Raw genomic sequence first — 22,080 nt, 5'->3', positions numbered from 1 at the left:
GGCAGAAACTCCCTCTGGCAGGAAAACAGCCAGGGCCATGCAGACGGCATCCTGGCCTCCCTTGGCTCCCAGCGCTCACCTTCTGGGCTGGGCTGTGGGTCATGCAGTTAATGGACCCACTAAGAGCCAGTTCTTCCGTCAGCTCCACATGGATAATCCGGGCTGACATTCTGCTCTCTTGCTTCCTCTGATCCGAGTTCCCACGAGGCTGGCAACTCATTATAACCACTCAATGTGGTTAAGAGGTCCTTCTCACATTACATAGCCCACTGCGGCTTGGCTTCATGGGGAGGCAAAGGCTAAAGATGAAATTGCACAGAAACAACTGGGGTTCCAGGTTGTGCCTGTGAGAGCAGGTGAGCAGAACACGGCAAGCAGCAGGGACTCAGCAAACAGATTTCCTTTATAGATGTTAGATGGAGAGATGAAAAGAACTAAACAAAGGAAAGTAAAATTTCAGAGGGATGACTGCATTAGCAGCAGAAGGTGGGTGGAGTTGAATGACAAGAGGCTATCCCTTTGGCAATAGCTGGAGAGAAGACATTAGATTTTAACTGTAGTCAGAGCTCAAGAAAAGATTACAGCTAGAGATTAGGAAGGGGGTGGGAAAGGAATGGAAAGCTACATCAGCTTTTCCAAAGGATTTTAAGGGTTGAGCAGAAAAATATTGAGAGGATCTGAAGAACCGAAGAACATGGGGATGGCCAAAGTGATCTTTTGAAGATGCCTGGCTAAATCTAGGTCCCAGAATCAGCAGCAAATTGCTAATGTGGGATGGGAAAGGAAAAGAAGATTCAGAGAGAAGGCTCTCTTCGATATTTGGGTAAATGGGCCAGTATAACAGTTTTCAGATTTTGAGGGCTTGAATGGGTCCAAAGCAGAGGATGAAAGCAGCAGAGGTGTTGGATGAGAGAAAGAACATTGGGGAGGGGAGGGAGAGATTGGCAAAGTTTCCAGACCCCCCCGGAGTCTCCTGAAGAGCCAGTCGTGATGCGGGTTGGATGTGACTGCCTCAGAATTCAGGGAGGAGGTTTATTTTGGGTTTTATACCTTAAAATAACCATGCAACTCATCTCTTCCATCTTTACCCTTAATCAGTGGATCTAGGAAAATAATTGTTGGAAAAATCTTTTTAAAAAGCAGAAGAAAGAAACAGACTTCTCACCCAAGGGTTCATTCCCCAAATGCTACACAGAAGCCAGAAGTCTGGAACTCAGTCCTGGTCCAGGATTCCCCTCTGCAGGTGGCCGACAACCCAAGTATTTCAGCCATTGCTTGCTGCTGGTTCCGAGAATACACACTAGCAGGAAGCTGAGTCAGAAGCAGAGCTAGGTCTTGAACCCTGGCACTGCGACAGGGGATATGGGCATTCCAAGAGGAACTGGAACTGCTAAGACAAATGCTTGCTCCAGAATAATGCTTTACAGCTCTATTTCTCCACAACTCCTGCCGATTTATTCTCTCTGACCCCTCCCTTGATGCCAAGAGGCACATCTTTCGGAGGCAGTCAGGTATGGATGCAGCATGAAGTCTGAGAAACCATGAGCAGAGTGGAATCAAGCAAGACTCTGAGCTCAGGATTGGATCTGCCAGCTACAACGGGCAATCTTCACTTCACCTGCCTGAGGCTTGAATGTACTCTTCTGGAGAATGGGTTTATAACAATATATTATATATTCATCTTGTTTGTTTCAAGGATTAAGTGAAATAACACACAGTGCTAGTACAAGAGTACTAAGTACTAGCAATAAAGGAGGATTTTTCCAAAATTACATAAAAGTGGATTAAAAGGTGAGTTCATCACACTGCAAAAAATATAAAATACATGTTTTATGAGGAGTTCCTCAAAAAAGTTCATAAATAATACATATTATGAAAAACTACCCATGGGTTTCAAAATTTATACCCCAAATTAAAGAAAAAAATCAAAAGATTCCATTGCTTCACAAACTTTTTATCATTTATTTTCATTTTTTTTTGAAAAAGACAAAGACTACTACATGCTGCTTCATTAGTCAGAAGGCTGTGACAGCCAGGGCTGGGCCAGGTGGAGGCCAGGAGCCTGGACCTCTCTCTAGATCTCCCCCGTGGGTGACAGGGGCTCACCCTGTCTTCTACTGTTACCTGCAAGGATGCATTAACGGGAAGCTAGGTTGGAAGTAGAGCAGCTGGGACTTGAACCAGCACTCTGTATGGGTTGGGAGCATTGCAAGTGGCAATTAGTCCACTGTACCATGATGCCTGCTGCATCTCTTTCCCATTCCTAATCTCTTTAGCGCCTTCTCCATGTGATCTTTTTTTTTTGAAGATTGATTAATTAATTAATTAATTTATTATAGGAAAGCCAGATATACACAGGAGGAGAGACAGAGAAGAAGATCTTCTGTCTGCTGGTTCACTCCCCAAGCGGCTGCAATAGCCTGTGCTGCACTGATCCAAAGCCAGGAGCCAGGAGCTTCTTCTGGGTCTCCCACGGGAGGGCAGGGTCCCAAGGCTTTGGGCCGTCCTTGACTGCTTTCCCAGGCCACAAGCAGGGAGCTGGATGGGAAGTGGGGCTGCCGGGATTAGAACCAGCTGCTGGGATCCCAGCACATGAAAGGTAAGGACCTTAGCTACTAGGCTACTGCGCTGGGCTCTCCACGTGATCTTTCTCACCTAAAATACTCTCCTCATGCATATTCTAACATCCATGTCCTAACTAAAGAATAATATTTTACATTTTTTTCCATATACCACCACCTCTATGAGATATCAGGAAGTGGATATAAATGATATTTCTAAGGAGAGAAAGCTCAGACCAAACACCATTTGTAAAGGTTGTTTTTCGTCAGATATTGAATGTGCAGCATGGGCAGACATGTAGATTCCTGTTTTCATGGTTCTTTTTGTGGTCTAAGACCCAGAATCAGGAGCATAAGTCAAAGGAGAAGAGCCATTTTAAAGCAAGGGCTGGTCTTGTCACTAACCACAGCTTACTATAGAAAGTAAGCTTTGAGACAGCAGAGGGCACATGTGGGCCCACAGGAGGGGAGTAGGAGACTTCTGGAAGAATGAGAAGTCTAGCCTAAGATTTCAAGTGTAAAAAAAGAGTTAGCCAGAAGAAACGTGCAGAACATGGAGAAGTGAGGAAAAGGGGGAGAGTGTTCAGGCAGGTGACACGTATAGGTGAAGGCCTAGAAAAGAAACAAGGCAGAGGGCCATGGTGCTGCCTGACTGGACCACAGCAGAGGAGAGATGGGTCAGGAGAGATGGAGCTGGAGACGAATGTAGGGAGTCTGGGATAAGAAGTCCATTCCTGTGTAGTGTCTGGAATCCCAGTTCTTATCAATGCCAGGTCTGCAAAGCTGCAAGAACTGTGGGATGTGCAAAATGCTGAGAGGTCCAGGTCAGCTGGGCTCCACCTCTGTCTTTCCTTGATCTGGTTCCTAACTAAGACAATGTGGTTCAGCCCCGTTTAACTAGACAGTGGGCAGGAGAGGCTCCCAGTGTGACCTGGGAGCCACACCACCAGTCTGAGCACTCCGCCTTCAACTGGACAACTTTAGGCAAGTCACTCGCTGTGTAGGCTGCCATTTTGGCATCCATAAAATGATTGGCTTCTCTGGGGGAATTCTAGCAACAGTGCCCTCCAGGCTAACATTAAGATTTGAAGAGATGGGTCTAGCAAGGAGGAACTCTAAAAATGAGCACTAGTTTAAGGTCTCAAGCTTTTTGAGTAACCCTGTCACCCTGGTGCTCTGAACACTGACTTACCCGCTGCTTATCTGGGTCCACAAAGCGGATTCCAAAATAGTCTTTCTCAAGTAGGTTCAGGTGGTGGCAAAGAAGATCAAACAGGTACTGGCCTTTGGCATCTCTCTGTAACAAAAGCAAGCCCGGGGAGAAATGAGTGAGTTTCTGCAGTGGAGTCCTGTTTTGGGGAGTCACTAATAACTCTTTATCATTGCCACATGAGGGCTCACGTTGGCACCGATGTACTCTGAGATGTGATGTATTAGACACTCTGCCAGTCTGAGATGTTAAGCACCTGAAAGGATCCATGAGCCCTCCAACCACACAGGCAGTAAGCAACGTGGCACATCTGGTCTTCAGGCCAGAAAGCCACTCAGTCTGATCTTGTCAAGGCAATCGCAGTTGGGATTTGAAATTCAGTAAGTCCATAAAAGCAGGCTAATTTTTAAAAAAAGATTTATTTATTTTTACTGCAAAGTCAGATATACATAGAGGAGGAGAGACAGAGAGGAAGATCTTCCGTCCGATGACTCACTCCCCAAGTGAGTGCAACGGCTGGAGTTGCACCGGTCAGAAGCCAGGAGCTCTTTCAGGTCTCCCATACAGATGCAGGGTCCCAAAGCTTTGGGCCGTGCTCGACTGATTTCGCAGGCCACAAGCAGGGAGCTGGATGGGAAGTGGGGCTGCCAGGATTAGAACCAGCGCCCATATGGGATCCCGGTGCATTCAAGGCGAGGTCTTTAGCTGCTAGGCCACCGCACCGGGCCCTAGCAGGCTAATTTTTTTAAGTTGATTATTTTTTATGGCCTGTAAATGATGTTGCTAATATCCAAATGGCCACTGGTAGAAGAAATGTTCCCTATCCCTATGGAAGTAGAAAAGTTTCTAAAAGTAGTGGGAGTAGAGAATGCCAGTGTGTAGACTATAGTGGGAATGACACCAAGTCCAGTTGGCTCTGCCAATTAAGTGTATTTCAAATGCCTCTACTTGTCTTACCCTATTACCAACTCCATAAGTCAGGCTACCACTCTCTTAGACCAGCTACTGCCACAGCCATCTAGCTGAATCTCAGCCTTTATTCTTGCCTTCTTCACTTCATTCATTCCACAGCAACCACATGAGCACAACTTAAACGTAATATCTAAACATAACACACACACACGCACGCACACATTGAGGTTTGAGCATGTAATACAAGCACATTGTTAAGATACTGAAACACACAGATGACTACACTATGAAGAGTAAGCCTGAGCCAGCAATGTAGAGCAGTGGGTCAAACCACCACTTGAAATTTCAATATCCCATATTGTGGCAGCTCTACTCCCAATTTGGCTGCCCGCTCATGTGCATGGGGAGGTAGTAGAGATGGGTCCAACTTCTTGGACCCCTGCAACCCACGTGGGAGGTCCAGATTCAGTTCCTGTCTTCTGGCTTTTTCCTGGCCTAGACCTGGCCATTGTGGCCATTTGGGGAGTTAACCAGCCAACAGCTGTCCCTTCTCTCTCTCTTTCCCTTCTTTCTCTGTTACTCTGCCTTTCAAATAAGTTAATTTTTTGTTTTGGTTTGTTTTTGTTCTCTTTTTAAAGAAGTGTAAGCCTTTCTTCTACTTTAGTCACCCTGGATTGTTCCCCTCTTTTGAGGCAACTGGTTACCTGTTCTCAATCTCTGTGCCTTCTTTAATATGTGATATTTCATACAGTAACAGCCCTATTCAACACCTCTTTTTCTAAAAACACATTTCTAGCATATTTTTGTGCTCTTTATTCTTTCTTTTTTTTTCTTCCACTTAGGATAAATCTTTCAGTAACTGCAGTTATTGACAGGCCCCTGAGTTTTTAGCTGCTGCATACCAGTGTAAACAACCTATACTGGGCCCAGCATGGTGGCCCAGCAGCTAAAGTCCTCTCCTTGAATGCACCGGGATCCCATATGGGCGCTGGCTCTAATCCTGGCAGCCCCACTTCCCATCCAGCTCCCTGCTTGTGGCCTGGGAAAGCAACTGAGGATGGCCCAAAGCCTTGGGACCCTGCACCCATGTGGGAGACCCAGAGGAAAAGCTCCTGGCTCCTGATCGGCTCAGCACTGGCCATTGCGGTCACTTGGAGAGTGAGTCATAGGATGGAAGAACTTTGTCTCTCCTCCTGTCTCTATAAATCTGACTTTGCAATAAAAATAAATAAATCTTAAAAAAACCCTATACTTATCCACCCAGTTCTGTATTGATGGAATTTGTTTCTAATCAGTTACTACAAACCACACAGCTGTGAACCCCCAATGATCTTTTTTTTTTTTTTTTTAATGTTTTTTTTTTATTTTTTTTTTTAAAGATTTACTCCATTTTTATTACAAAGTCAGATATACTGAGAGGAGGAGAGACAGAGAGGAAGTGGAGTTGCCGGGATTAGAACCAGCGGCCATATGGGATCAAGGCGAGGACCTTAGCCACTAGGCCACGCTGCCAAGCCCCCCAACGATCTTTAATTATGCTATTCATCTATGTTTTGATGCTGCTGGTTTCTTCCCACTGTTCTCAGAATTAAATCTAAACTCAGACAGTGGCCTCTATGGCCTTGCATTGCCTTGTTCCTTCCTCTTCTCTGAACTTACCCCTGTTCTTCCTTCTTGCCACTCTGGGCACAGGCTTTCTGCTCCAGAACAGTCCAAGGCTTCTCTCTGCCTCTCTGTGCTCCTTCTGCCTCAAACTGTCTTCCTGCAGCTCTTCTCAGACACCCCTTGAGATCTCAGCTCGAATATCATCTCTGCAGAAAAACCTTCCCTTGTAGATTGTTTTTTTCCTGTGACTTTCCATGCCATCATCCTGTTTATGACCTTGACAGCACTTAACTAAAGTCTGTAGTTGCCTTGCTGATCTGCTGATGTATTCATCATCGGCTCCATTTTGAAACTATAATTTTCATGAGGGCAAGGGTCTTTCCCCAGAACTTAGCACAGCAAACTGGTATACAGCAGGTGCGTCCTCAGCAATTATTGAATGACTTATTGAATGAACAGAAGGTAGAAGGTTGGCTAAGAAATGTCACACCGAGATGAGAAACTGGGCTTGTTAGAACCCTCAGCCACTTACTTCAGAGACCTGCCTGGGCATCTGGGAGGAGAACTGCTTGCAGTAAACTGTCAACCTGTACTCAGAGCCTGTCCTGGTGGCCAAGGCAGCTCAGCTCAGATCTCTGGCAGGTCCTTGTCCAGCTCTGCATCTGAATTGAGGGTGTCTTATGAGATCCAAAGACCTCACCTGAGCTAAGGCCCAAGAAGAGCATTTAAAGAATGGGTATATTTTTGCTTTTATTTATCTATTTGATAAAGATATATTTATTTGAAAGAGTGACAACAAGATCTTCCACCTGCTGGTTCACTTCCAAATGACTGCAAAGGGCCAGGGATAGGTCAAGTGGAAGCCAGGGACTCTAGCCAGGTCTCTACACAGGGGGCAAGAATACAAATACTTGGGCCATGTTTCACTTTCCCCTTTCTCCTATCTCCCCTCAAAGTACACTGACAGCAAGCTGGATCGGAAGTGTGGAGCAGCAAGGACTTACCCATGCACTCTGATGTGGGCTGCAGCCATCCCATATGGTGTCTTAACCCACTACACCACAACACCTGCGTGGGTACATTAAGTCCTTCATGAGAGGCTTTCATCAGACCTGTTATGCTGCTGGCTCACACTGCACTACCAAAGGAGAACTGGACAGGTTACTCAATTCCTCAGCAAATAGCTTCAGAAGCTTGCTTGCAGGAGCTGAAGGGGAAGTGAGTGAAGAGCTCATCTAAAGCAGGAAGCAACATGTGGTGCATCCTTCTGTAACGCGGGCTTCACACTCCCTCTTTTAGCACAGTCCTGACATGGAAGGCCCCATTCTCACATTCTCTGGTTTTTGATCAGAGGAGGTGCTATGAGGAGGCAGTCTTACGACAGACTCCATTAGGAATTTCGGGTGGTGGACTACACACCAGATCTTCTGCATGTTGTCATCAACAACTATCTCTTTGGGCAGGGTCTATTAACTTCCTTGCTGACAATTCAGAGTGCAAGAGCTTAAGCTCATAGTTAAGGTTCTCTGTGAGTAAGGGACATATGTTCAACTGTATCCCACTCAGCATCTCTTACACTAGGATCTCTCAGAGCAACTGAAAGGGAACAGCAAGAGACAGTTGCCTATGGCGATGACTTTCTCTACAAATTTTACTTGGCACCCAGCTGGGCTACTGTGTTGTGATGATTTAGCCTGAGTTTCAGTGGTTGGGGAGGTTGGCTTCCATACATGCAACAAGCACATTAGTAGAAGTCTGGGATAAAGACAACCATAGAGAAAATGTGCTTGTGTGCTGAAACCATAAGGACTTTCAATAAGAGTCCTGCCTTCCCTATAAGCAGCTCATTCCCACGGGCTGGCAGCTCAAATGCACTTCGAAAGCTCTCAGTCAGTAGTAAGAACCCTAAATTCAGCAGGTCAAACTTCAGAGTTCCCTAGCTCCACAGAAGTAAGCATGACTTTCTCCTTCTAATAGCTATGAAACAAGAATACACAATTCCTATACTCACCAAAAAATTCCTTTCTGGGGCCAGCACTGTAGCCAGTGAAATTTCAAGTTGCAATACCAGCATCTCACGTCATAGCATGGACTCGAGTCCTGGCTATTCTGCTTCTGACCCAGTGTCCAGAATGAGCCTAGGAAGGCAGCAGCAGATGGCCCAAATGCTTGGGTCCTTAAAACCCACATGGGAGACTGGATGAATTCCTGGGTCCTGGGTTCAGCATGACCCTGCCCTGTCTAATGTGGTTATTTGAGGAGTAAGCCAGCAGATGGAGGATTTCTTGTTCTCTGTCATTCTGCCTTTCAAAGAAATAATTATTTTTTTAAAAAAATTTTCTATTTCTGAGCACCTGTGAACCTCTCAGCTTCCCAACATTTAGTCAGTTTCTTCAGGTTCCCATGTATCGGTGAGATATATGGCTTTTTTTTTTTTCAGTTCTCAGTTTTTTTTTTAATCTATTTTATTGTATTGTTGTTGACAATCTTTACATAGTTAATTATAGTTAAAGAAAAAAAAAAGGTTCAGGGGGTATAGGGAAGTGGGTAATACTATTATGTCCATATTGTTTCCATCAGAGATACATGGCTTTGAGCTACAGAATCCCTGCACAGACTAATGAAGCAAAGCATCTCGGGTGGGCAATCGGAGAAGGGTAAAGAAAGGACTTGAGATGTCTATATCTCATTGAAAAGTGCCTGGATTCAGGTCTCAGCCCCACTCTGGCTAACGTGCACTCTGAGAGACAGCAGGTGATGTTCGAGTAATTGGATCTCTGTCACACAGGTAGGAGACCTGGGTAGAGTTCCCAGCCCCCAGTTGCAGTCCAGCCCAGCCCTGGCTGATGCAGGCATTTGGGGAGTGAACAAAAGATGGGAGATCTGTCTCTCTACTTTTTTAAAAAAACTTTTATTTGAAAGTCAGAATTATAGAGAAAAGGAAAGACTGAGGGACAAAGAGATCATGCATGTGGTTCACTCCCCAAATGCCACAGCAGCCAGCGCTGCTGTAGCTCCGAAGGCAGGGCCAGAGGCTTTTTCTGGATTTCCCATGTGAGTGCAGGGCCCCAAACATTTGGGTCACGTCTGCTGCTTTCTTTACCAGGCACAGTGGCAGGGAGTAAGATTGGAAGTGAACAATCAAGACTCAAACCAGTGCCTATATGGGATGCCTGCACTGCAGACAGCAGCTTTACTCACTATGCCACAGTGGCAGCTCCTCCTTGGGTCCCATCTTGGATCCAATGCAGCTTCCTGCTTCCCCTTTTCCCATAGCTGCAAAATTCGCATGGTTCTGATTATCCACCAATGAGATGTTACTTCACATTTTACCTGAGAATCCCATCCCCCAATCTCTCCCTAGTCACCACCCACCTTCCTGTGCTCAGATAATCTCAGTCACCTTGGGATATCAGTCCCTTGGGGTCCTGCCCACAGCTCCTCCCAATTCCCTATGCCCCTCCCACACTTTGCAGGCTCATCGGGTTGTGTGAATGAGCCTCCACGAGTTCCCCCTTCTCTTCCCATTCTTCCCTTTCTCCTGCCTCTCTCCTATCCTCCATCCTGCCCCCTTTCCCTGCCTTGGCAGTCCCCATCCTGCCACCACGGCAGGAGATGTGTCCTTTCTAGCTTTTTCCCCCCTCCACCCTGTCTCCCATTCCTAACCCTGCTGGAATAAAGGACCTACTAAGCACCTTACTGCATCTGGGATTTTGGGTTGTGGTAAACTTTTCATGAAAAGAGGACTTGGCTGCAGGAATTAGCTGCACGTAACAACGGAAGAACTTTAAGAATGTAAGAACTTTAGGTGTGTTTAAAACCTAACACTCTGTCTTTCAATACACGGAAACTAAACAATAAAAGGAGAAAATAAAAGCATCTTTGTTGTTTGTGCAAGGCTGGGTGTGGGGTGAGGGGAATGAGGAGGGAGACAGGCCCAGAGCTCGCTCTTACAGCAGAAATCCATGAATTAAAATTCCTACCAGAAACACAAAGGCAAGCATCAAGTGAGAGCACGGGGCAGCACCTTTCCCAGGGCACACATGCTTGTGGCTGGTGAAGCTGCCTGCAGCAGCCTGGGGGTAAAGTCACACTCTGTGGAATCACCACAATGGGCTTGCCAAACAAGCAGTGGGCAGAGCAAGATTTTAGGAATTTTACAACTTCCTGTCTGCACTCGCAGATGTCAGCTGTGTCCTTGGATGCCCTTGCTTGGGTCTCTCTGTCTTAAATCCAGGTGCTTCTGGAATATTCTGTAGCAACCGATGTTTTGGTTGGATCTCAAAGATGGAAGATTTATACCTTCTGTTCCTTTTGCCTGCAGGGGACACCAGTGCTATGGCTAAACTGTGCTTTGTGCTGAATGTTGTGCCATTGATTTATACTGGGGAGACAAGTGTTTGTGCTGACAGGTGATTACTGCTTAGTCACAACGGTCAGCGCTCTAAGCCCAAGGATGTTTATCTTCAAGACAAGTGAACTGACGCAGGGCACCCCAACCTTAATCCTCCAGCTAATCTTCTGAGGTTATTCTCATCCTGAAGACATTATTGGGTCAAAATAACTTATTAAGCATCCACTCTAAAATGAATTTATACCTTACAAACCACAACAGTATTTAAACACATTTGAAAATCATGGTCTACATAAGTACAGTCTTCTTATTCTCTCTGAATGGTGCACAAAATGGCCCATGAGCCCCTTCAAATTTTTTCTGGAGCTTGCAGGGTGACAGAATTCCTATTTCTGCTCCTCCATGGAATGCCTGGCTTTTGTTCTTTGTGGTTCTCCTAATCTTTAGTGAAGACAGAGGCAAGCAGCAGTCAGCAAGCTTGGGCATGACCTAAACTGTCCAAGGTTAATTGCATTTTCTGCCTCATAATCAATACCCTTGGGCAAGAGAGAGGTTTTCTTTTAACCCCATCATGGATGGAATCCATCCTAGGGCTCCTGGCATGACCTCCTGGTAAGGGGGAGCCAGTATGTACAACATTCCTCCTCATTAGATGTCACCTTACTCACTCCTGCTAAGCCATGAGACAGGCAGATTTTACGTACAAATTGATGAGGCTTCAAGAGGGTAAGGAAGGCTGTGGATGGGATCAGGCCACGGTTTTCTGTGCCCTTAGAGGAAGCAGAGCACACATGGAGTGATTACATAAAGAGGACAGCTTTGGCCCCAAATTTAGGAGACTGCGGGTAGGAGAGGGCCACCCCTAAATTAGGGGGGGTCTGAAAGAAAGGGCCAGAGCTGGACAAGTTGTTTTCAGAGGTCTGACAGGGAGCAGGCAAAAGGGTTGAGGTGGCACTGTGGTCTCCATTCTGGCTTAGCTTTCTATTCCCATGTCCTGCAGGCCAAGGACTTCCTTGCTTTCTCTCCCAGGGTCCTCTAAGGCACCCGTGGGCAGCCGTCTGCTGGGCTCAGGAACAGAAGCTGTGGAAAGCACTTTAATGTCACAGGTACAGCCACATCAGCTCATCTTCGCAGGGTCATGGCATGAACCAGCTGAGCAGAAATGCGCGAATTGATTACTGGGGTTCCGTCCTTGCCTCCCCACTCTGCCCTGTGTCACATCCTGCACTCAGCCCAGCTTTCCAAGGGGCACGAGCAGCACAAGGAGCAGAGCCTTAGATTTCCTAACCTCAGCACCTTCTACAAACTAATTTACATTTTCTTTGAAGGGAGGGAACCCCCGTTGAGTTCCTGGCACAGGAGCCCACTTTTCTTGCTTAGTGGTAAACCAACAAAATCTGTCTAGGAACTGCTGAGGCTGCAACTACAGGAGCAGCCAGCTCTCTCTGTGAGAAGACCAGGGAGTTCATTCTGGGGGAAGGACACTGACATCCTTCTGCAAGTCACATCACCACACAGAAGAGGCCACAGCTCAGATCTGTCCAGAACTCCCCTAGGAGCCATACTGTCAGAACACGGCAACCAGGCTGGGGAGGATGGGGCCCACGTAGGCACTCAGGAAGTGTCCAGTTGGCCATGCAGGGAGGCCACCATGGAGGGAGATATGAATTCAGAGGGAGAGGATCAGCAGCCACCAGTCTCACCTAATCCTAAGTGTAGCAACTTCCTCATCCCAACCATTCCACTTGTGCATGCAGAGAGAGCTGGGATGTTTTCATGAGGCCACACTGCTAGTTGGAGGTTCAGATACCAGATAGGGTGCCTCCATGAGCTGCTGGTAGGCCTTGCAGGCGTGAGAGAACTAGTTAGCTCACAGCCATATGTGGTGGGTGGCCTGCAAAGGATGCCCATATTGGGTGGGGAGATCACATGCAGTCTAGTAGCACTTGGAGGTCAGTGTGGGCAAGTCAATGTCATAGGAGGCATGAGGAACTGCCCTGTCAGCACAGATGGCTCCAGATGGACTCAGCAAGGTCACTTATGACCCTCTGAGCAGACTTTTCCAACTTGCTGTTTCCAGCTTGGAAGAGTAGGGCAAATGGGAGGACCAGATTAACTGAAACATCAATGGCTGACTCTTACTCAGTGGTCTCATGCTTCAAAGGTTAGGCATCTTATTCCCAGATGGAGTCCTTACACTTGAAGTTTCCAGAAAGAAATTTTGGACCTCAAGAAAAGCTAATTTGCCCATCTTTCCCAGAATGAGACTGCTTTTAAAAGAAAGGTGATTCTTGGAAACATCTCCACATCTTGTTTTTTAAAAAAATTATTATTATTATTGTTTACTGATTTATTTGAAAGAATAGCAGAGGAAGAGGCAGAAACACACCGAGAGAAGTCTTCCATTCCCTAGTTCAGTCCCACAAAAGGCCTGCAACAGCTAGAGATGAGTCAGGCAAAAGCCAGGAGCCAAAACTCCATCTGGGTCTCCCACCTGAGTGGCAGGAACCCAGGTACTGGAGCCATCATCTATGGCCTCCCAAGCACATTGGCACAGAGCTCGATTGGAAGTGGATACAGGGCTTGATCCCAGGCATCTCAAAGTGTCAGCTTAACCTGTGTGCCACAATACCCACACCAGGATTTTTCAGTCTTGGTACAATCTCCCTTTGAACTATTCTACCAGGTCACTTGTGCTCCTAGACATTGAGGTGGAACACACAGCAACAGGAGGGGAAGGGCTCTGGAAAGGCAATGGCTTTAGGATGGAACATTGGACTGCAAGTCAGGGCCCTGGTTGGCCACCTCTCAGCTTGTGACCAGAGACCCATCCCTCAACCTTCTAAGTTTTTCTTCCCAGTACAAGAAGGCTAATCCTGCATCTCTCAAAGGATTATTTTGAGGTTCAAGAGATACAACAGATATCGAAAACCCTGTGAACTTTTCTAACATGCTTGCTCTACCTCCTTGTGACCCCTTCCCTGAAGATGGGTGTACTTGAACATCAAAAAGACACAGGAACGAGACTCAGCACTCAAGGACGAGACTTGGCACTCAAAGAACGGAAGCCTCTTCCCTGCAGTCTCTCCTAAGCTTAGGGGAAGGCCACCCTTAGCGAAATCTGCCCCAAGGGGCTTTCAAAGTACAAATTTTCATTTTGCCCCCCATACACAAAGACTGTTTTTTCCCCTAGTTATGTCAGAAGAAGAGAAGAAAATATGAGCCCTATGCAACCAACTTAAACTCCTCAGACACCTGGCAGCTTCCAGTCAGTGTCTCAGAGACAAAGGCAGAGAGCTTCCATGCCATACTCCTGATTTGCTGGTGCAGAAAGGGCAGGTGAGTGAAGTGGATGGTGAGAAAGGACACAATTCTAAAAGACATGATGCCTTTTCACATCTTGGCTCTGATTAGAATAAAAAGAAAAAAATATGCCAATGTATTCCAATTAATCAACTCAGAGCCAGAAGGCTCTCTCACACCTCAGCAGATTCTCTCTGAATTAGAGCTATAGGAGTAACAGTAGCAACAGACTCTTACCCCAGATGCACCAGGTGAAGGGTGAGCAGGATGGCCAAATAGAGCCCATGGCTCTGAGTCCCAATTTCCCCAGAGCATGCGCACTCACACACAGCTGCTGGCACCTGATCCTAGGGCCAGTAGGGTCACTCTCACCCCTTCTCTAGAGGATGGCCAAGGCCACCTGTAGGGCCCCTCATCACAGCAGATAGGATCCCGAGGTAGGGCTCCTGGGCGTGACTTGTACTGCGGTCCCATCGGTGGTACAAAGCCAGGTTTATAAATGCTTCGTGACTCCCTTCCCAGTACCAAATGGGAGCAATCTCCCCAGAAAAACAAACAAAAACAAACAAAAAACCAATACTGGGACTCCCAGAAAAGGAGTAAGACAGCTAGAGTCCAGAGCCAAACAGATGGGTACTATACATGGCTTACTGTACAAACGCTGAGGCCCAGAAAAGCAGGAGGACAAACTCCAAATTCCCCAACAGAGGCTGTCCCAGTGGTGAAGGAGAAGTGGAAGGGGAGGCAAGACAGGAAGCAAAAGCTAGCTCACACAGAAACTGGCATGTCCCTGCCTTGAACGCACCAGAATCCCATATGTGCGCAGGTTATAATTCCAGCTGCTCCACTTCCCATTCAGCTCTCTGCTTGTGGCCTGGGAAAGAAGTCGAGGACAGCCCAAAGCCTTGGAACCTTGCACCTATGTGGGAGACCTGGAAGAGGCTCCTGGCTCTGGATTGGCTCAGCTCCGGCCGTTGTGGTCAGTTGGGGAGTAAATCATCAGATGGAAAATCTACCTCTCTGTCTCTCCTCCTCTCTGTATATCTGACTTTGCAATAAAAATAAAATAAATAAATAGCTGATACAGTTTGAACATTGGTTTAGATGCTGAATGTGCCTCTAAGGCCCATGTATGCATAAATCTTTTTTAAAAAATAAGCCACAATTGTAGGAACGGGGAGAAACAGCTATATCTAAACTTGACCCCAAATCTGTTTACATAATCCTTATTGTATCTTTTTTTTAATTATTTATTTTTATTGGAAAGGCAAATATATAGAGATAAGGAGAGACAGAGAGAAACATCTTCCATCTGCAGGTTCACTCCTGAAGAGGCCGCAATGACTGGAGCATAGCTGATCTGAAGCCAGGAGCCAGGAGTTTCTTCCAGGTCTCCCATACAGGTATAGGGTCCAAAGGCTTTAGGCTAACATCCACTGCTTTCCCAGGTCACAAGCAAGAAGTTGGATAGGAAGAGGAGTGGCCAGGACACAAACCAGCATCCATATGAGATGCTGGTGTTTGAAGATGGAGGATTAGTCAGTTGAGCCACTGTCCTGCCCCCCCCCCCCCCCCCGCCATCTTCGCTTTTACTTAGCTTCCACATCTTCATTTACCAAGGGTAACTTCAGCTGATTAGACTTGCAAGCTCAAAACTCTAGAGAAACTTTGCTCCTTGCTGCCAGGTTTGCAAATCCTGCTTTTTACAGTGGTCTGATTTCAAGGTTTAAGTCCTCAAATACCATTCACTTCACTCTCTGCTCCCCCTTCCGCAAATCTCACTGCACTTTTACTAAGACCTATATCACCACAAAGAACTTCTCTTCTCATCCAAGGTGTGCTGTCAGTAGCAGAATGCTTCCTCTCCTGGCCTCTATGTTCTCCTGTTGGGAAGGCTGGGCTGGGAGTTGCCTGGGCTCTGCCCCTACTGCATCTATGCTACCTAAAGCTTCTCAGTTAGATTTCATCTTGGCCCATCCTCCTTTTGCTTTTTCTGGTACAGGATCCAGTTGCTGCTCCATGGTGGGGTGGGGTGGGTACAGGATGTGTCCTTGGCATGTGGTTCCATGCAACACAGGTAAGCAATCCTCACGCGCAGCTTGGAGCACAGCTGGGATGGGAAGAAGGAAGTGATGGGAGGAAGAAAAGACCAATTCTGACTGGCATTTTTGGGGCAATTGGTTTCCCTCTGCAAAAAATGACCTCATGTTTTCCCTTCCATGGCTCACAATCTCAGAATCTGTTACTATTTGACCAAAATAATCATACCACAGGCATGTCTTTACCCAAACAACGATTTTTAAAAAAGGCTTTTGTGTGTGTGTGTAAAAAGGATAATCAGGTAGGCTCAACAGGGTAGATATTTAAGACTTTTACTGTTAGCTTAATTAATTTAAAAAAAGCTTGGGGCATTGCTCAAAGGAAATGGAAAGAGTAACTAAACAGAATCCATTCAATTCTGCAAACTGCCTTCAGCGGGCCTGAGAGACTGAGCACCATTATGTGGGACTATTATCTTGCTATGAATCTGGCCATTGTATATTCCACTGTGAGTGATGGAAAAATTCTATTACATCATCCAGTGCATGCCTCCAGCCTCAGACAGTGAAAACCGTGGCAAGGTCTTCTTCAAGTGGTTGTTGAGACCAGCACCATGCCCTGTTCTTGCCATGCCCTGTCCTCTGCTGTTTCCTAGACCCTAACCCAGGTGGTAGTGAGGCTTCTGTGTAAATATGAGAGGACCTTAGGGAAGAAAAACTGGCTACAGCAGGGAGGAGGGGGACAAAGGCTTACTTATCTGTGAGATTAGAAACTCCTCAACTGTCCAGATAAAAAGGGTTAGGGCGTGACCTCCATGGAAAGGGGCTCCAAACTTCTCTGGCATTGTCTCAGACACACCAGAGGTTGAGCCTCTGAATCTGGGCTGAGGCAGAAGTTGAGGCTGTGTTTGTTTGTTCTTTAAAAGATTTATTTTTATTGGAAAGATGGATATACAGAGAGGAGGAGAGATAGAGAGGAAGATCTGTCCAATGATTCACTCCCCAAGCAGCCGCAATGGCTGGAGCTGAGCTAGTCCAAAGCCAGGAGTCCAGAGCCTCTTCTGGGTCTCCCACACAGGTGCAGGGTCCCAAGGCGTTGGTCCATCCTCGACTGCTTTCCCAGGCCACAGGCAGGGAGCTGGATGGGAAGCGGGGTTGCCGGGATTAGAACCTGCGCCCATATGGGATCCCAGTGCATGCAAGGTGAAGACTTTAAGGACTACGCTATTGTGCCAGGCCTGAGGCTGTGTTTTGGAAGAGTGCCCTAGGGTGCTGAACTTAATACTTTCCTTAAGGTTCTCCCAGATATGAGACTTCACTGGCTCAACAGCAATAGATCTCCAAAAAGTTTTTGAGAAAGTCCTTATGAAAAAATTATAGCTTTCAGCTTTTTTTTTTTTTTTTTTTTTTTTTTTTTGCACCAGAATAAATGCACCAGCTTATGGTGCAGGGGGTTAAGCCACTACTTGTACCATTGGCATCCGAGCTGACTGCTGGCACATGTCCTGGCTCCTTTTTTTCCAAGTTAGTTCTGCTAGTGCACCTGGGAAGGGACAGATGATGACTTGGGTACTTCAGTTCCGGCCACTTACTGGGGAGACTTTGGTCTGACCCAGACCCAAATGTTGCAGCTTTTTGGGGTGTTAGCAGCAGATGGAAGAGATCTGTCTTTAAGGAACTGTACTTCCTGAACTGGTGCAGTAGTGCAACAAGCTAATCCTCCTCCCTGTGGTGTCAGCCTTCCACATGGGTACCAATTTGTGTCTCAATTGCTCCACTTCCCATTCAGCTCCATGCATGTGACATGGGAAAAGCAACAGAGGTTGGCCCTGGTCTTTGGGACCCTGCATCCACATGGGAGACCCAGAAGAAGCTCCTGGCTCCTGGCTTCAGATTGGCTCAGCTCTGGTTGTTATGACCATTTGGGGAGTGAACCAGTGGATGGAAGACCATTTTTCTCGATCTCCCTTTATTTCTGTATATCTGCCTTTCAAGTAAAAATAAATCTTAAAAAAAATGAATTGTGCCTCTTATTTTTCATGAATATTGCAAAATATGCTGTTAAGTCCTGGGATTAAAAACCTAGCTTCAGGCCCGACTTGATAGCCTAATGGTTAAAGTCCTTGCCTTAAAGGCGCCGGATCCCATATGGGAGCCGGTTCTAATCCTGGCAGCCCTGCTTTCTGTCCAGCTCTCTGCTTGTGGCCTGGGAAAGCAGTCAAGCATGGCCCAAAGCTTTGGGACCTTGCATCCACGTGGGAGACCCAAAAGAAGCTTCTGGCTCCTGGCTTCGGATTGGCTCAGCTCCAGCCATTGCGGCTGCTTGGGGAGTGAACCATCAGATGGAAGATCTTCCTCTTTGTTTCTCCTCCTCTCTGTATATCCACCTTTCCAATAAAAAATAAATAAATCTTTAAAAAAAGAAAAAAACTAGCTCCTAATGTGTCTGAGGAGTGGCATGGGATGACCAGGTATTCAGTAAATCAGGTAGAACCATGATTCAGGTTTGAGTGTGATGTGAAGATGTATGTGGATGTCTCCTGCAGTTTTTGGGCAGAGTAAGGTAAGTGGAGCACAGGGCAGAGCCTTGAGCTCATCAGCCCCGCCAGGACCTCTGGTAAGTCACTGTCATCTCTGTGCCTGTTAGGGCAAAGCTACAACCATGGACACCAATAGCCTCTTGAGACTGAATGCCACTGGTCAGGATGCCACTGAACAAAATCCTGCACATCTATAGCCAGGTGAATATTAGGTGAATTGAAGGCCCCGGGGGGGGGGGGGATAGCCACATTAAAAACCACTGAATTCAAACACTGAATTCAGTATGTATCTATTGGAAATCATTCTTGGGAAAGGCAGCAGTAACTGAGTGGTCTCAAGGTTGCAGAGATATGCAGTTTATAGGTATCTGCAAAAATTAGTTTGGGAAAGCCATCTTCTCATCTTTAATCCCATGCCACCTACTGTGTGTACAGTTAACCTGTCCTATTGTCAATGTTTCCATCCACTTTTGTCTCCCTTACTGGGAGAGACAGAGTTGTGTTACCCTGTATTAGTATTTATGGCTCATGGCCTAGTGCCCTGTGCATTATTCTCAGGAAGTATTTGCTGATTAATTACTAAATGACTGTAAGAAGATCAGATAGCAATAACTAATCTTAGCCAAGAGCTCCTACCCCCTGGGTCTTTAGCTCCTAACACCCAATAAAATCAGTGTAGGAATTTGCAGAGAAGGACTGCGCTGAGGTAAAGCTGTTCTGGAGATGGAACCCTGTCCAAACCACAGTGTAACTTAACCTTGGACATTCACTTCAGGATTGGTCTGTATGGATGGATATTACCATTTGTCCAGTTGGCGGATTCTAACTGTATGGACTATACTTAGGAAAGGGAAGACAGACACAGGGACAATGAGCTTCTGGCCTAAACTTTCCTGAGTATCCAGCATGATGCTAGCAATGCAGCCCAGATCCCAATATAAGTCAAGGGAAGGGAAAACCCAGCTCTGCTTCCAAGAAGATCTTTAATTTGGTTCTTGCCAGCAGAAAGGGAATTTAAAGCTCAATACTGGGGAAAAAATCATTACATTTGCTTAATTATATTGATGTGAACTCTACTGCCAAGTGCTTTTTAGGAAGCTGATGATGAAAAAACATTTCCAGGTTCCTGGGATCATGTCAAACAAGATTTGCCACATAATTTTAACTTCTGGAAATCATCAAACATAACTCTATGGGCAAGTTAGATAGGTCTCTAGGAATCTCGTAGAGTTTTTTGGATTCTCTGCCTGTCTCAGTAAAATACATCCCAATCCTCGGCTCAAACGCCACAGAATCTTTGAGCTTTAGTACCTCAGATCAATGGCTAATTAATATCAACACAGGACTGGACACCAACCTTATTATTTGGTACAGGCCAGGTTCCTTAGGAAGTGGACTCAGGGACAGAGTTTAGTATGCAGGATATTATTACGAAGTGTTTTGTGGGTCAACACTCACGACAGAGAGGAGAAGAAAGCAAGCACGAGCAAGGGGGAGAAGCTGAGCTGCAGGCCTACTGCTGACTTGGCTGTACCACTGGTCGCTCATGTTGAAGCCAAGACAACAGGCCTTTTAGATACATACCCTGGGCAGTCTCACAAGAATGAACAGAAACCTAAATCAAAACTGTCATTCACTAGGAGCCTGTCACACCCACCACACTCGAATATTAGCATCATCTCCAACGTTAATAACAATTTCACAAGGACGATTTCTATTGACTCCATTTTGTAAAGGGAAGCTGAAGGTATGTAGGGTCAAATGAAACGTCACACAAGTATTATTAGGATACTTCAAACGTTCATGGCAAATGAAGTTAAAAGATAAGCTTATTTTGGTGCAAAATTTTAAAAACTGATAATATGAATATTTCTATGAACTTACTCTATGTGTGAAAAATCAAAGGGAGAGAGATACACAAACAGATAGGGAGATGAAGAACAGGCGATACAGTGAGAGACAGAGGGAGGGAGAGAGGGGGAGAAAGAGAGAAAACACTAATTCTTTACCTACTGGTTCATCCCCCAAATTCCCATAACAGCCAGAGCGAGCTGGTGAGGGAATCAGAGAATAGAAGAGTTGTCTGTCTTTGTGCCTTTCAAAGAAATGGAAAATTTAAAAAAAATTGAAAAAGAAATGTACGACATGAGGTTAGATTTCTTAATTTTTTTTCTTTTTAATAACAGAACTGGGTTGCTGATGAGGAAGGAGCCAGTTGTAACATGAGAGGTTGTAGGTATCCTTTCCATATTCCTCAAAGGCCATAAATAATCTTGTTCTTTTGCACATTCCAGATCTCCCTAATATTTATCATGACACATGTGGACTGAAGCAAGTCATCAGTCCAAGACAAGAAAAGCTGCTGCTTCAACAAAAAACAACCCTGTATTATTGGCAGGGTTGTTTCTTTGGCCTTTGTGGGTTTTACTCCTCAGGCAGAATGTCTTATATGTTGTTCTCTGGGATCCTTTCAAAATTGTCAAAAAAAGCTTTCTTAGAGAAGCATGTGGGATCAGACTACATCAGATGCAGCGTCAGTAGAATAGGCTCTGGGGCAGCCTCCTCAGCATAGTTGTCATCTCTGCAATCTAAGTAAGGATTCCTTTGAGTCCGTGTCACTTATACTCATTCATTCTGCCCAGGGAGACACAAGAGATAAGGAATGATGGGGTGATGCATTTCCTTTCCCATTGACTACGCAATTTTTCTAATAGGATGATAGTTTGTCATACAGAAGTATGTCCAACACACAGTGATAGTCTGGTAGGAGTGAGACTACTGGAAAGACCTCACAAAGGAGGTAATTTTCAAATTAAGTCTTGAAAAATGTGTATGAGCTTGCTGGTCTAGTAGAGGACGAGTAGCAGAAAGAGTAGCATGAGCATGTTGTAGGAATTTCAACTAAACTGCCCTGGAACGAGGAGATCTGCTGGAGATGAACTGCAGAGGTAGAAAAGGGACAGATGGCAAAGGCTGTGGATGACAAGCTGAGGGCATAACTCTTAGGTGGTGGTAAGGGGTAGACAGATTTTAAGCAAGAAAGAGACTTGAGCAGATTTCAAGTTGGCAGACCAGCTGTGAGATCATGAAAACAACGCAGGTGAGCTATAATGGGCAATAAGGTAGTAGCAATGAAGATAAAAATGTGATGGGTTAAAGAAATATTTAGGTGGCAGAATGAACAATATTTAAGTGATCAGTTTGAAGAGGGACATGAATGAGAATTAGAAATGGATAATTCCCAGAATTTTAGTTCGGGAAGGAGGTTGAGAGAATAGGTAGAGAAAACATCTTTAAATTGAGTGTTATTTTAGTGAATGGGTCATTAATTCTTCTAAGGCTCTGACTACTGAATTAATTAAGGAAATAATTAAGATTTCTTAGATCTGTCAGTACATTGATTTATTTTTAGAGCGCACTGTTTTGGCAAAACCTGACTTTTAAAAAATGCTTGCTGGAATACATTTCCTTCTTAGGTACCAATATTGAATTCAATTATCTGAGCATGGATATTGTGTTTGTATAAATAGTGACTTGTTCATTTCTTTATGTTAAG

The 22,080-nt window shown here is 45.6% G+C and overlaps 1 protein-coding gene across 5 annotated transcripts in view; it reads right to left on the bottom strand.

The window, feature by feature from the left end:
- The window catches only part of FRMD5 (FERM domain containing 5), a 319,707-nt gene that overhangs the window by 41,380 nt on the left and 256,247 nt on the right, over positions 1-22,080 (bottom strand). For all 5 annotated transcript variants that reach the window (XM_004578126.4, XM_058665923.1, XM_058665922.1 and 2 more), the window contains exon 2: positions 3,754-3,858. In XM_004578126.4, coding sequence (XP_004578183.1) covers positions 3,754-3,858 — 105 coding nt within the window. The remainder of the gene's footprint in view (positions 1-3,753; positions 3,859-22,080) is intronic.

Source organism: Ochotona princeps, chromosome 6 (assembly GCF_030435755.1).
Source record: "Ochotona princeps isolate mOchPri1 chromosome 6, mOchPri1.hap1, whole genome shotgun sequence".
Lineage (NCBI taxonomy): Eukaryota > Metazoa > Chordata > Mammalia > Lagomorpha > Ochotonidae > Ochotona > Ochotona princeps.
This window is presented reverse-complemented; position numbering and strand designations above follow the sequence as displayed.